Below are 15,199 nucleotides of genomic sequence, written 5' to 3' on the forward strand. Positions count from 1 at the left end.
CTGACTTTCTGTAAGCCAGAGTAGACAGTGATCAGATTTGCATTTTTTAAAAATTTCTCTAGTTGCTATGTAGAGAATGGGTTATAAGAGGACAAGAGTGTATGTGTGATACTTGCAATGGGACATGGTGTGACTTGGGTTGATGATGATAGGAATGCAAAGCTGATAAACTTCAGATGTAGAATTAACAAGATTTTCTGATGGGTTAGATATGGGGGCAAAAGAAGAGCTGGAATCCAAGATAACGGTAGGATAATGCATCTATCATGGTGCCCTGGCAACCTTGCTCACTGCACATCTATATAGCAACACTGAACCACACTCCAACCCAAATCTTGACAAAGCTCTCTGATCCTCCCTGGAACATGGCAAGATAGGTCCTCAAGGAGATGTGACAAAGCCATTTATCATCTGCTCCCCTATCTTGCAGAAGGCTGCCATAAGGCAATTTCTCATCTAACTCCCTGGTTCTAATGAAGTAGGGATTTCCACCTCACTCCCATTCACTACAGATGTAGGCTAATAAAACTGCTTGGCTGGAGTTTAGAGTTGGCTCTTCAACAACGGAGCTGCCCTCCATTTATGTGTCATTTGGCCTCCCTGGTCCAATGTCCAAGGGACATCCCTAGGGACCAGGGATGTGGAACACTGACCCCATGCTGATCTTGCTTTTGCTATCTGTGTAAGTAATAAACTAAATCTATTTGAGCTCATTGTCTCCCCACCGGTTAAATCTATGGAAATGGACAGCCAACCTAGCAGTTACAACTACACTTGACAATAACTTTTTGGTTTCTAACTTGACAAATATAGTGGGAGGAACAGATTTAAGAAGGTGAAGGAAATTAAGAATTCTGTTTTGGAAGTTAAATTTGAAGTGTTTATGAGAAATTTATATGAAGACATCAAGAAGGTGATGAGATATATATAGATAGATAGATATAGATATATATAGATATATCTATATATATATGTCTGTAGTTCAGAGAAGAGGTCAAGAGACTAGAAGTCATTAGTAGGTAAAAGGTATTTTAAGTCATTATACTAGGTAAGATCACCCTGGGGAAGCATATAGGCAGAGAAGCCCAACTAAGTGTTGATATTTAGAGGTCAGGGGTAGAGAAACTGCCAAAAGAAGCAGATTCAAGAGGGACACAGGAAACCAAAGAATGTGGTATCACAGGAACTACTGGTGGCCATGTGCCACCACACAGAGTGAGGAACATGGAGAATTGGAGCCAATATGCATTGAGGGGCAGGGCTAGAGGAATCTTAATCCCCAGCCCAGCCTCTCCCTGAGGCCTATGGCACTCCTCCTTTAGAGTAAGCAGTCTACTGATCAGCACGGGAGAGTAAGCAGTCTAAGAACTTTCTTTTCTTCAGAAAGTTCTTTCTTCAGAAAGAGTTTCAAAGAACATGGTTACAGAATTAAACTTTGACTTTATTATATGCATGGAAGCTGATAAAATTTCGAATTCATGGAATTTAAAAATGTGTGGTACATAAAAGTTAATTTAGTATTTGGTAAGAAAACTGAAAAAGAATTCTAAACATAGCAATGGTTCATTAAAATGTCCAAAATACTGGTTTTAGATGCTAAATATACACAAGGAGAACTGTATTTTTGGAAATAAACACTATTATTCTACAGAAAGGAAATCATAGAAAAGGTATTATTGCTCAAATAGGGCTTCCTATATTAAAACCACAATGATGCATTGGCACTATTCCAAAACATATTATGTTAGTACTCTAGTACTGCAAGTACCAACAAGCTACACCACCAGTAACAAGCTGCTCATAACCTTGACCTTGAAAACAAATGGCTGCTTGTGAAATAATATGACCAAACCAAGAGATGGTTCCTTACAAAACAAAACATAGGACTAAAAGCAAGCATAAGAAGAAAATAATATATCCTTATTGAGAACACTATTCCTTCATCACCACGGGTACTTCTTGTACATTAAGCCTCAGAGATGTACACTTAAATACACTTAATTCTGAATAATACACTTAATAATTCCTAAATACATCTAGGAATGCAACAGATGACTAAATTGATGACTAATACAATTTAAAGACTTCAAAATGATAATAAGAGATCCCAAATTTGACAACAGATGACAGTAATACGCCAATAAACTGTGAAGTATCCATAAAATGTCTAGAGATTTCTTCATCTTTCATGACTCTCCTCTTAGCCCCTCTGTGTTCACAATTCATTTTCATCCATTTCTGTAGGAGAAGTGTTTTGGGTGGAACAGGATGAGTAAATGCCATACTCAGGTATGGGCTTCTGCAGTGGCCAGTTGTTTTCTTGCAAGAGTGATCTTGGAGACAAAATAAGTTGAGTCTCAAAAAATTCTAAGGACTCTCCATCTTCCTTCTCTATCAGGAACTGATACTCACCAAATCTGACCATGCACTTGTAAGGCAGGTCTATTTTATTTAGGTAGCACAGCTCCTTGTTGTCCACAAGCAGACTGGTCTTCTTACTCATATTTTTTATTTCAAAAGAGAGAACTGAACTATCAAACTTTTTAAACAGCTGCAGAGAAAACTGAACTCGGGAAACCTGTTTATCCTGAAAGGTATAATGACAGATGTTGGAATTTCGGCCAAATTTCACCACTTCGCTGGAGGGAAGTTTTTCTCGGTTATAAAACCTTATTGATTGGAATATTCCACTTTGCAGCTGGCCAGGATGGTAAACAGTTATCTGGAGACAAGTCATTGTCTCTTCTGTATCAGCATCTTCGAAACTGGTCATGATGTGTCTCAGAATCTGACCTGCCTGCAACAATCAAACCAGCATGTTAGTTCACTCCCATTTTTCAGGCATTGAAATCTTTAATTCTAATATTTTGATGAAAATCTTCTGATAGGTGATTTATTTAGACTTTAAGAAGACAATACATAGAATACTCAATTAACTAGCACATATGTGAAATTTTACAGCAAGTCCCATGAGATCTGGTGTATTACTTTTTTCCATCTCTATTTTTCACTTCTAGTTTGACAATAAAACCATACACACAATCTAGACAATAACAAGGAATGCTTGTCGATAATAAAGTGATTTGGCAGGGGCATAAAGAAACTTCAGTTCCTTTCTCATTTAAATAGAGTGACTCGGCCCAGAGAAAATATGACAGCTATATTTTAGAAATCAGGATAAATAATCCCCTTGGTTTGAATGCCCTCAGAGGATATACACATAAAGAAAACCTGCAGTTTATTAACTAAATTATAATTAGATGTATTATGAATCGTAAAACCTGATTAAAGAAATTTAAAAATTATAAACAAATAATCGCAACATTTATTCTTTACATGCTCACTTAGATTTCTAGTAGGTAAAGGGTTAAATATAATAAATGCTTAGCTACAATAGGAAAGCAAGCTAAGTGTCCATCAATAGATGAACAGGTAAAGATGTGGTATACACACACACACACACACACACACGAATATTATGCAGCCATAAAAAGGAATGAGATTGTGCCATTTGTAACAACTAGGATGAACCTAGAAGGTATTATGCTAAATGAAATTAAGTCAGACTGAGAAAGACAAATACCATATGATTATACTCATTTGTGGAATCTAAAAACAAATCAATAGACAAATAAAAAGCAGAATATGACCTGCAAATACAGAGAACAAATTGATGATTGCCAGTGAGGAGAGTGGGTGTTGGGCAAAATGAGTGAAGAGACAGGCTTCCAGTTACAAAATGAGTAAATCACAGGAGTAAAAGGCACAGCATAGGGATACAGTCAGTGATACTGTAATAGTGGTATATCGTGACAGATGGTGGCTACACTTGTGGTGAGCATTAAGTATAGAGAAGTTGAATCACTATGTTGTATACCTGAAACTAATGTAACAGTGTACATCAACTATACTAAAGAAAAAAAAATGGTAAGTGCTTTAAAAGTTTTATACCTGTAAAATTAGACATTACATAAGTCAGTCCTAATTATCATAGTCTGTACTCCTACTGGAATTATTTATCAATTATTCCTAATGACTGAACAAACTGTCATTAACCACATTCTGTCATTAAGAGTTAATAGCACCCCTCTAGAGCTCTTGGCCCTGTGGTGCCCTCCACCTACACTTGCCTACATGCACCTTTAATAATCAGTGGAGTAAAGTAGTATAACAGGATAGGAGAATTAATTACCAAAATCTTGGAGAGATTATTCTGACACAGAACTGCCATTTTTAAACTAATTTATTTTAAAAGAATTAAGTGGACACAATTTAAAATTTGATACAGCAAATAACGATTTTTAAAAAGAGTATCTTCACTCCACCCTAATCCTTCTAGAGTCAACCACTGTAAAAGCTGCTTTTATCCTTACAGAAATTTTCTTTATACAACAAGCATAACTATGTGTGTGCTCATAGACACAAACACCTATGTTTCTACACATAGAGAAAAATTTTTCTTACACAAACAGGAACATATTATATTTAGTTCTAGGCCTTGCATTCTTAAATTAATAATACAAATGGGTGATTTGTTTCCATATCCACACATATACATATACCTTATATTTGAAAGGCTACACAGAATTCCTTTAATCTAGCATGGTGATAAATTACACCAATAAAGTGAGGCTGAGTGTTCCCTGCATTCCTTAAAAACTGTTTAGGGTTTGGAAATCAAGAATCTTAAGTGAAGTTGAATTGTGGTTTTTGTTTGCTATCTATATTAGATGTTGGTATCAGAATTACTATGCTGGTTTAAAAAAAAACCAGAATGCTTTCTTTTTCTTTCTACACTTGCTGCTATTTATTTTTAAAATACAATCTTTCCTCCTGTTTTGCAGTTATGGGGCTATTTTTTTTCTTTTATTAAATTCTTTATTTAAATTCAATTTAGTTAACATATACTGTATTATTAGTTTCGGGGATAGAATTTAGTGATTCATCATTTCATATAACACCCGGTGCTCATTTACATCAAGTGCCCTCCTTAATGCCTATCACCTAATTATCCTTTCCCCCACCCACCTCCCCTCCAGGAACCCTTAGTTTGTTTCCTAGAATTCAGCGTTTCTTATGCCTCTCTATTTTTGCCTCCCTCTCTATTTTCATCTTATTTTTCCTTCCCTTCCCCTATGTTCATCTGTTTTGCTTCTTAAATTCCACATATGAATGAGTGCTAAAAATCAAACTCTCAATTTATTCAATTTTTCAATAAATGATATGGCTAAGCAAAATTTCTTTTTTATTGATTTGGAAATATATCTTTAATTTTAAATTTACTTGTCATATATTGTTTTTGGACATTATTACATCATATCACATTACCCAAGCAGACAGGACATGGCCAGCTATAAGCAGCAAAGTGAGAGGAACCATCAAAATCATGGGCCAAGGATGGTCAAAATTACTGTGAAACCAACACAGCGAGAATTAACACACAATGGGTAGAATTGTGATTTGAAGACACCTTAATTATGATAATAAAGTCACATTATTCAAGAAGCTGACAGCATTAAAGAGAATAATTATAACAAATCATCAGATGATACAATTAGTGGTTGACAAGAAAAGAATTAGCTGTTAACAAGTAAAGAACCTAAAAAGGAGGGGCAAGAATCTGTCAGTGATCTCAGCCTTGTCTAGGATACACTGCCATCATTCTAGTTCATTCTTGGACTTTGGACAATAACAGTTCCAAAAGGAGAACTGGATTAAAAACCATGGTGTATTCTGGATATAGTCTTTTGGTAACACCCAAATTTTGTTTTGTGTTCTTCCTATAACCAATTAGTTTAGAATTCATTCTTTTGAGCAAATCTACCACCAAGAAAAGTTTGCCCCACACAAGCTCTTATGCCTAATTCTCAGGGTAGATATATTATTCACTGCAAGGGGAAAAAAATAGGCATTCTTGTTTATCAATCAGTGGCTACAAGTGTCTTGGTGTGAATCAACTCTCAGGGTTTGACAAACTTTTGGGATCGTAATTGTGACTCTCCAAAAACACTGAGGTTGACTGTACTACTGTCAAATATTTGCTGCCCCTCCCTACCAGGCCTTGCTCCTTTAGAGAGATGATATTTCTTACTCCATTGACAACCATGTCAATGAAACATGAATGGAAGTGACACAGAAGCTTATTTCTAAGCAGAAGCTTTGAAAGCCACCGTGCAGTTCCACCAATCCTCTTGGCCTCTGCTACATTGGCAGTCCCCAAAAGCAGCTCAGCCTCCATCCCGGAGGGAAGGGCCAAAGACAGAGTCAAAAAGGACATGTAATATGAGCAAGAAATCAAACCTTTTTTTAAGTCATTTGTTCCTGAGCCCTAACATAGACTGGGCTGACAAGCATCCACCTATCCAACCAAGGTACGAATGACCTCAACCCTGACAGTTAACAGGGTTACTACTTAACTGTACGCCCTTCACGTGCCAGGTGCAGTGTTAGCCATTTCCACATATTGTCTCATCTTCAGAATAACCCTATGAATCGTCCTTCACAGAGGAGGGAGCTATGTCTCAGAGGGTTTAGCTAAGTAGCCCAGGTCACAAAGTCGGTATCAAAGGCAGGATTCAAACAGAAAAAAAAATACACCCTCTCTTACCCACAACAAATAACTGCTCTCTGTTGCCAGTTACTCCACAAGAGATAGCAGTTAATCTGTAAGAGGAGGGCCATGGAAGTGTACTAAAACCAGCAAGACACCAACCTAGAATCTGGTGTTGGGGAAGGAAATACACTGTTACTCCTGCCTCATAAGAGAAAGCGGCTCTGAAGCAGCAGGTTACTGTGAGTATTAGTTACCCTAAGTCTGCATGTATGGATATTAGCATGGACCCAGTACTCACTAGTAATTGTGGTAGGTTGTTCGGGGAGCTCCAAAGTTGAATCAATCATGGTCTCTGATCTCAAGGAACTGAGAAAGTCATCTATTTGTTAATTTCTAGAGTTGCAAGTTCCCTCTACAAAGTGGCCTGAATCTCTGCCATTTCTGAGTGTCAGTAGAAAGACAGTAAAGACTGAAACTAACAAAAACCCTAAAATAAACTAAAATTGGTAGGTTTTTTTTTAAAGATTTTATTTATTTGAGAGAGAGAGAACGAGTGAGAGAGAGAGCACGAGCGGGGGAGGGGCAGAAGGAGTAAGAGAAGCAGTCGCCCTGCTGAGCAGGGAGCCCAATGCGGGACTTGATCCCGTGACCCTGGGATCATGACCTGAGGCAAAGGCAGACGCTTAAACTGCTTAACCGACTGAGCCACCCAGGTGCCCTGGTAGATCTTTAAAAAAAAAAAAAAAAATCACTAGTGTGCAAATGCTCAAAAGCAGCTTTTTGAAATGTCTGACATAAGTTATCAAAGATAGAAGAACAATGAGCTTATATAGCAGTAACAGTGGTTACCTCTGGAGAGGGAACCTGGGGTCAGGGGTGGAAAGGAGACTTTTCATTGCACATTCTATACCTTCGAAATTGTATACCATGTGTACTTAATATCTAATCAAACACTTAACAAATATTTTCTTTACAAAATTACAAACCATCTGATTTTTATGGAATTAAATGGAGGTGGAGATTAGCTAAGTATTAAAGGGGTAAACTATGATATCTGACATAAAAAAAAATTGTAAAACATGGTTCGCCTGGCTGGCTCACTCAGTAGAGCATGCAACTCCTGATCTCAGGGTCGTGAGTTCTAGCTCCACGATGGGTATAGAGCTTACTTAAAGAAAAAGTTGTAAAACACTGTGGTGATGTCTGATACACAATAATATCTACATTCACAAATGAACTACAATAAAGAGATAAATATATAGAAATGAAAATGAGCAAATGAGCCCTGCTATCAAGAACTTTATCACAGAAAGCATAATACAGAATGTGAGTGCTCCATTCTTGAGTGTCAGAAGAGTAAACCTCTCCTTTGCTGGACACCAGGAAGTAAGTACACACTTACCTGGGAGTCTTAGAGCTGGCAAGAGAAGGGTTAGACTCTGAGGTTGCCTTCTGACTCCTCTCAATGGAAATAAGGTGCTATGTGCAAAAATATGCTCTCTACACTTGCTCACACTCCCCCCCCCCCCCACCCCCACCCCCACACACACACCAGTTACCCCTCCCAAAGTTGGGCAAAGCCAGCAAAGAGACATACTGCCCTGACCTTGCAAAAAGGCTGTTTGGACCTCAACTGTCATGAACAAAAAGACGGATATTTTTGCTCAAAGGAGGAGCCAGGTGTCCAAGCAGTTTAACAGAAAGTTTGGTGCCCCTGGGTGGTCATGCATGCCAAGAGGATTCTCATGTTTTAAGTTTGTTTTTTAAGGTAAGATCTACTGAAATAATGGAGCTTGTTCTGGGCCTTGTGTTAAGGAAGGTATTCTAAAGGTTTACTTTCATCCCTCCTCAGCTCCCACCCTATGGATAATCTCAAGAGAAAGCATGTCTTTGCCTTGTTGCAAGCAGCCGTTTTTCAAAGGCTTTCTCCCTGACCAACAACCCAACACTGAGCTAACAGGAGGGAAGAGAAACTTGAAGCCTAGCAAAAGACAGGGTTATCCTCCTGACTAACGTCCCTCGCCGGTCATCACCCCCAGTGTGGCTTCGAAGACATCTGTGGACTCTACTACTGGTCAGCAGAATCAATTCTTAAATAATAGGTTTCGCAGAAGGAGTCGTGAAAACCAAAAAGAGCAAGAGGAAAACCTTAAGAGAGCTCACTTTTTCTTCCGAGATAGTGTCTTCTTTCTCCCACTCTACCTGATTAACCTGTACCCAGTCAGATCTGCACAGTCCAGCTTCCCGGTGGCTGTGGACATCCGCTATGAGGTAGAGCGTGGGTTCTGGGTTCCGGAGGATCGGGGAAATTCCTCCTTTCGATCTGAAAGCTGGGGAAAGTCCCAGAAAACAGCAGATTACTATATTTTCCTAATATATATAATTTTCCTGAGGCAAGGAGGGCAGGTCCAGAAGAACCCTCAGTAGAGAACCCGGAGCTCCAGGGAGCCCGAGACCCCGCGGGAAAGTCTCCTGGGGGACGCCGAGGGGGTTCACGCCCAATTGCTTTGTGAGCTACCCTTGATAAATGGAATTCTTTTGTGTTCTCTGATTAGGAAAAAAAAACAAACTGCAAAGCACGGAAATTTATAAAGAAAACACACCCCATCTCTGGTATATCCTGTCAGTATTCCCCCCTCGCATTTATAAATATTCCTAAGGTTTATAAAGCTGGGGCCGTGCCGTATGTAATTGCTGGAGCGCGCCGTGGGTGTGACTTTGTACAGAGCACCGCGAAGGACTCCTTGACAAAGCTGCCCTCTCGGGGCGATAAACAGACAAGACACACTCTCCACTTCACCCCCAGCCCGCCGCCCGCCAGGTACCTCGGGGCCGGGGAGTCGGTGAACTATCTTCCCAGAGCGGCTTCGCTTTCCGGGCTCCGCGCGAGACTAATGAAGGCCACCCCGCGGAAGCTGGAGTCGGGGGACCGGCACCGCCCACCGCCCTCAACTACACGAGAAAGCGCCAGCCCGCCCCGCCGCAGCTCCTGGGGGAGGGAGAGGGCGGGTGTGAGCCAAGGGGGGCGGGGCCGAATTGGGGGGTGGAGGGAGGGCAGACGCGACCGAACCCGGGGAGCGGGCGGCTGCGATTCGCTGGTCCTCCGGCGCGCGCCACAGGCAGTAGGTGTCTAGAGCCGGGTGGGAGTGAGACTATAGAAGGAGTAGAAGACAGAGAAGAGAGGAGGGAGGACCAAGCTAGCAGTGACTGAGGTCAAACTGGCCCACTTACTTCAGAGCTTGGAAATCTACCAGCCAGTTCTGGTAGGTGTCAGATGGAAGCCACTTATCTGTCTGCATTCTGACCCTGACTTGCAGGACAGTTGCTCATTTGCAGGTCAGTTTCATTGACAATAAAATGACATTGATACATGCTGCTTTCCCATCTGATAAAGAGATACTGTGAGGGATTAAATTTTGACCTCTCAGAATTAGTCAGGTATAATCAGGAACCGTAAGCCTGGGGAAGGAAGAGTACAACTACATGTGAGGCCGATTCCTGTAAGGCTGCAATTTTGTTTGTTAATCACCAACATTTATCTCTTCTCTGGAGTGGAGATAGTGGGGGTGCATTATTTCTACCTATCACATGTCCTCCAAACCAAATAACTTAATCTTTCCCTTGTTGAATCTAAATTTTATCATATAGTACTTCTCACTGGTGTAATTTTTAGGAATAAAAAATTACTAAATTTCCTATTTTTTTACGAAAAAAGTAAAACAAAACCCAAAAGCCTCCCCCCTCCTTTAATATTTATACTTAAGTATTTACATGTAGTTGTTAGTGCTTCTTCATTAATTTTTAAAATCCAAGAAATCACTAGCATCCTAACAAATAGCATTTTATACTACTAATGAGGGATCAGAAGCTATACATTAGTTAATTTATAACACAATTTTTTTTTCTCATTAAAAAAATAGAAAATATTGCCTTAGAGAAATGCCATACCTGGAGTAAGTTGTCCATCTATCCTCTATCTCTAGTTTTCTCTTTATGTTTACCATAATTGTGCTGTCAACTAAGTACATAATTCTGGGGGGAAATTTCCAGAATAACATTCTGGCCATTAACCCCATAGAAATATCACTATTCCTTGCTGTTTGTGGCCCTCAAGTTTATTATATAATTAATTATATGATATAATAAAAGGGTAAAGTTAGTCTTGAGATCATCTTGCTCCAACCCTGAAGTAACTTCAGAAGTATAACCCCTTCTGAACATAGGCTCCATGTGCATATTTTATGTAATCTAGGCTTAGATGGAAAGATTCTCTTTCCACTCTACTTATTTATCTTACTTTTTAGGATTTAAAAATATTCCATCTGCTTTCTGCCAGCACCTCACTGAATTTGTTCTTGTTAAAGCTATCTTTGACCTACTTGCCAAGCCAGTGGACACTTTTCTGTCCTCATCCTTTGTCACTTCTCCGCACCATTTAGTACTGTTGACCACTTCCACTTTGAAATGGAGCCCTAACATGAGTTTGTCTTTTGATAATAGATCAAAAACAATGTTCATTGTTTCTTACTCTTTTTCCTCGGCCCTCAGGAGACTGACTCTCCATCCTGACTTCATTGAAATAAGGAGTTTCCTTGCACTTTGTTTAAAAGAGGAAACTTCTCTGTAGTAATAAAACTCCCAGAATACCTCTACCAAAGCCATCCCTAAAGGGGTGTGTCTTATGGTGCAAAACTGCTGAAAGTCCCAGAGTTGAATTACGCAATCAGATTCTGAAACAGTGACACTGTTTTCTTTTAAATTTCTACTTCCTGAAACCAAGGCTGTTTATGAGAAACAGTGTATTTCAGGGAGATTGTCCTAAAATTAACCTGTTTCAGAGTTAGATTTGCTGGCCTTAAAAGTGTTTATCCTCTTCTTCGAGACAAAGGTGAGTATCAGCCTTTAAATGACAAAACAGTAGATGTGGGTACAAAAGATGGCATAATGTGTAAGAAGGTATTTTTTTTGAACTGTGTGACCTTATGTCTACTTCCTGATCTTGTCTACGTTTAAATAACTTTAAAGCTCTAAGAATACTTGCACTTCTAAAAAACGGCACAGAAAGGGAGTGACCGTTGGGAAGGGGAAGGAACAGTAAACTTAGGTTACTGGGGAAAGGAGAAAAGGAACCTGTTTTTTAGAAGGTTTTAGGAACAACGTCCTTCTGTCAGGGAGCTTGCTATTGAACATCTGGCTTTGTCACTGAATTGAGATGTTTGATTAAAGCATTAAAAGAGGTGGGATTGGGGTGGCTGGGTGGCTCAGTGGGTTAAGCATCTGTCTTTAGCTCAGGTCATGATCTCAGGGTCCTGAGATCAAGCCCCACATCGGGATCCTTGCTCAGCGGGGCACCTGCTTCTCTCTCTCCCTCTGTTTGCCCCTCCCCCTGCTTGTGCTTGCTCTCTCCCTCTCTCTCTCTCTGTGTCAAATAAATAAATAAAATCTTAAAAAAAAAAAAAAAAAGAGGTGGTAAATTAAAAAAAAAAAAGAGGTGGGATTACTTACATGAAAAATTAACCCTGGGACTTTTGCCTGGAGTACATAGGTAATCATAACAGAAACCATCACTTGTACGATGACCTCAGTGATTTTGCCAGGAAACAGGTAAGAGTGGAGAATTACTCTTTTCGTTTGGGAAGAACTGACAGGAATTCTGGGTGTGGTGAAGCATTATGTAGACAGAAAGCATCTAGAAAAATTAAATTCCTTCATGCTTTATTCAAAGAGTCCTTTCACTAACAAATTTTATCATTTGAAATTAGGGCTCTGAACTACTTTGGAAAGCCACAAATTATGAGCTTTAGAATAGTCTGGGACATGCAGGTGGGTGAGAGGGCAGGGGCAGGGTCAGAAAGGAGGGGATTTATGTCACAACATAATGGCACCTCTGAATTATTTGTTTCTTATCTCCCTCTGCCTTTTCTTTTCTTTGTACTTAGTGCAGCTAGTACTCTTATGAGAAGTAATCTCTACTTTTGGCTGATACCTCATTGTTAAGAACATTTTAAATTCCTTACACAAAATCACTGTTGCTGTTCAAGTCTATACATGATACTTTAGCATAGTCTCCACGCTCCTTTGTTTCTCCTCTTTCCTCCTTGGCCTCAAATACATTTTGAGTATTGAACTATATAGAGCATTTGTAATTATACCACAGAAGCTGTACACCCCTGTAGATGGGGTGTCAGCAGATTATATGTATGGTGAGCACAATTTTGGGTAGGGCTGGGTATAAGTTCACTTACCACCTGAGAGACACACAAGACCTAAACAAATGCCAAGTCAAGTCTTTATGTCCAGTGACCAGAATAATTTACTTCTCTCTTTCCACCTCCCCTTCCAAACTCTGTCAACCTGCAGCCTCAAGAGAAAGAAAACACTTAAAAGTATTCTGGCAATAATTTACTCTCTACTTCAAATACCTTTTGAATCTGAGATGAAGGAATTCTCCAAGTTCTTCCCCAACAAGACACCAGAATTTGATAGTATCCTTCACTGGCATGAGTAATGTTAGGGTGGCTGGTGGGGGGCAGCAAAGAATTGCACAAAGAGTAGAGCAACAGGCAGGAGAGAGTTTATTCACTCTCCAAGGGAGGACAAGGGCCAGACATCAAGAGAGATGTCAGCCTGAGTTTCTGTTAGGTTGGGCTTTTTAAGGGGTTTTGAAGGATGTGAGAGGGTTGAAGGTGGGGGGGGGGGTGACATGACTCTTGGCCAGGTAGAACGGGAGGTGACAGGTTTCTCCAGGAGCTCTCTCCAGGGCTTGTCCAGGATGTGTATTGTGATCAGGCCAGAGAAGAATATGTTTTGTAGTTGGGGTCTATTTTCTGAGAATAAAGGGTACCATAACCTAGAAAAACAAAGAGTGAGGGCCAGGTATAAACACCTGTGAGTTTGGTCTGTAAGGTTGGCTGGGGAGGGGGCTTTGAATAGATTCCTTTCAAGTAAGGAGCCAATAATTACTTTAAACTTATATGTGTGTGTGTGTGTGTGTGTGTGTGTATTTTAAAGCCATATGTAAATCATGATGGATGTTATAAAATCTCACATAAAATAATACTGTGTAGTGAGCACACCTGACATATTAAGCTCTAACAATCTCTCCTTAAATCCTATGTGATCTAAGTTTGGGTTTAGAACCTGGAATTTTCTTTAAGAATAAGTGTTCATTTCAAAATATTTCTGAAACTCCATGGTTCCTCCCATTCCAAAAGAATTTCACTGACCCCTTTCCCTGAACACGGTACACATACTACTTTTACTGTCCCTTAATCCATTTCAGATGATGATGGCTTTTTAGCATAAAATGCTCATTAAAAATGCTTTCCTGAAATTTTAAGCACCTATGTTTTGGAGAATTTTAATGGGAATGTGTATTCAAACTTTTGATATAAACCCATGCCATATTTTTGTTATTGTATCTGTTGCCTCTCTATATGGGGGAGTCTGTTTCTTGTTATTGACAACGACATCGATTTTTGCAGGATGTTGTGATTTCCTGTGTTTATAGAGTTCTGTGAGATAGACAAGTTTAAAAGTAAGAATATTTTCTGTTGCTATTATTCTTCTATGTCTAAGGAACAGAAAAAGATGATCATAGCTTTAATATCAGTTATATATTAATACAGTTTTCTCAAAGTATGGTGTACAAACTACTGATTTTAGGTGGCATGTGTCCAAACTTTGAAAAGTTGAGTTTTATCCTTGGTTTAATGTGAATTAAAAATATAATTAGCTCGGGGCCCCTAGGTGGCTCAGTCAGTTAAGCATTTGACTCTTGATTTCGGCTCAGGTAATGATCTCAGGGTCATGGGATCAAGCCTGGTGTCAGGCTCTGTGCTCAGGGCAGAGTCTGCTTGCGATTCTCTCTCTCCTTCTCCCTCTGCCCCTCCCCCTGCTTGCACGCACTCTCTCTAAATAAGTAAATAAATACATAAATATTTTTTAAGACCAAATAATTAGCTCATAAAATTTATGACTTCATGGATATTATTGCTCAGGAAGATGTTAAGTAAAAGGAAATTGAGGTGTTTACTACTGATTTTAAGGAAACAAGTAAATAAATACTCTTACAGGTAATATGCAGATATGGTAAAAATTGTGAAGGTGGAATGTAATTAGCTAAAGTTTTGGAAATATTGAACTACTGTGTTTGATAAGTGGATATTTTCTGAACCACTGCAGAAATTTGAACCTCACTGGTCCTTGGTTACACAGCTCAATTAATAATACAATCTGTTAAATTTCTTAATTATAGATGTACAAAATAGCTGATAAAAAATGCTTTATCATTTTATCATATATTCAGTCCTCATGAATTGCCATAAAATTGAAGGGATGTAGAAGGTAACCAATATTTTTTGAAATAAGAATCAGAGAGAGGATAGGGGCTCCTGGGTGGCTCAGTCAGTTGGGCAACCAACTCTTGATTTCAGCTCAGGTCTTGATCTCAGGGTCATGGGATAGGCCCGCAGCAGGCTCTGCACTCAGCGTGGAGCCTGCTTAGGATTCTCTCCCTCTCCCTCTGCCCCTTCCCTGACTCTCTCTCTGTCTCTCTCTCTCTAAAATAAATAAATCTAAAAAAAAAAAATCATAGAGAGGATGAATCATCCCAGAATAAGCACTACAGTTCTATTCTGCCTGTTT

At 39.4% G+C, this 15,199-nt stretch overlaps 2 protein-coding genes across 2 annotated transcripts in view; one reads left to right on the forward strand and one right to left on the reverse strand.

The window, feature by feature from the left end:
• Positions 1 to 1,504: 1,504 nt before the first annotated feature.
• Positions 1,505 to 9,459, reverse strand: TIFA (TRAF interacting protein with forkhead associated domain). The gene is made up of 3 exons (XM_032398919.1): positions 9,379 to 9,459; positions 8,717 to 8,883; positions 1,505 to 2,797 (listed from the first exon to the last, which is right to left on the reverse strand). The coding sequence occupies exon 3, from the start codon at positions 2,771 to 2,773 to the stop codon at positions 2,216 to 2,218; it is 558 nt and encodes a 185-aa protein (XP_032254810.1). The 5' UTR covers positions 2,774 to 2,797; positions 8,717 to 8,883; positions 9,379 to 9,459; the 3' UTR covers positions 1,505 to 2,215.
• A 1,805-nt stretch (positions 9,460 to 11,264) lies between these two features.
• ALPK1 (alpha kinase 1) overlaps positions 11,265 to 15,199 on the forward strand; it is a 116,573-nt gene continuing 112,638 nt past the window's right edge. The window contains exon 1 of the mRNA XM_032401017.1: positions 11,265 to 11,441. The gene's annotated coding sequence lies outside the window, so the exon portion shown is untranslated. The remainder of the gene's footprint in view (positions 11,442 to 15,199) is intronic.

The sequence above is a fragment of the Phoca vitulina genome, unplaced genomic scaffold (assembly GCF_004348235.1).
Source record: "Phoca vitulina isolate PV1807 unplaced genomic scaffold, GSC_HSeal_1.0 scaffold3, whole genome shotgun sequence".
In the NCBI taxonomy this organism is placed as follows: Eukaryota; Metazoa; Chordata; class Mammalia; order Carnivora; family Phocidae; genus Phoca; species Phoca vitulina.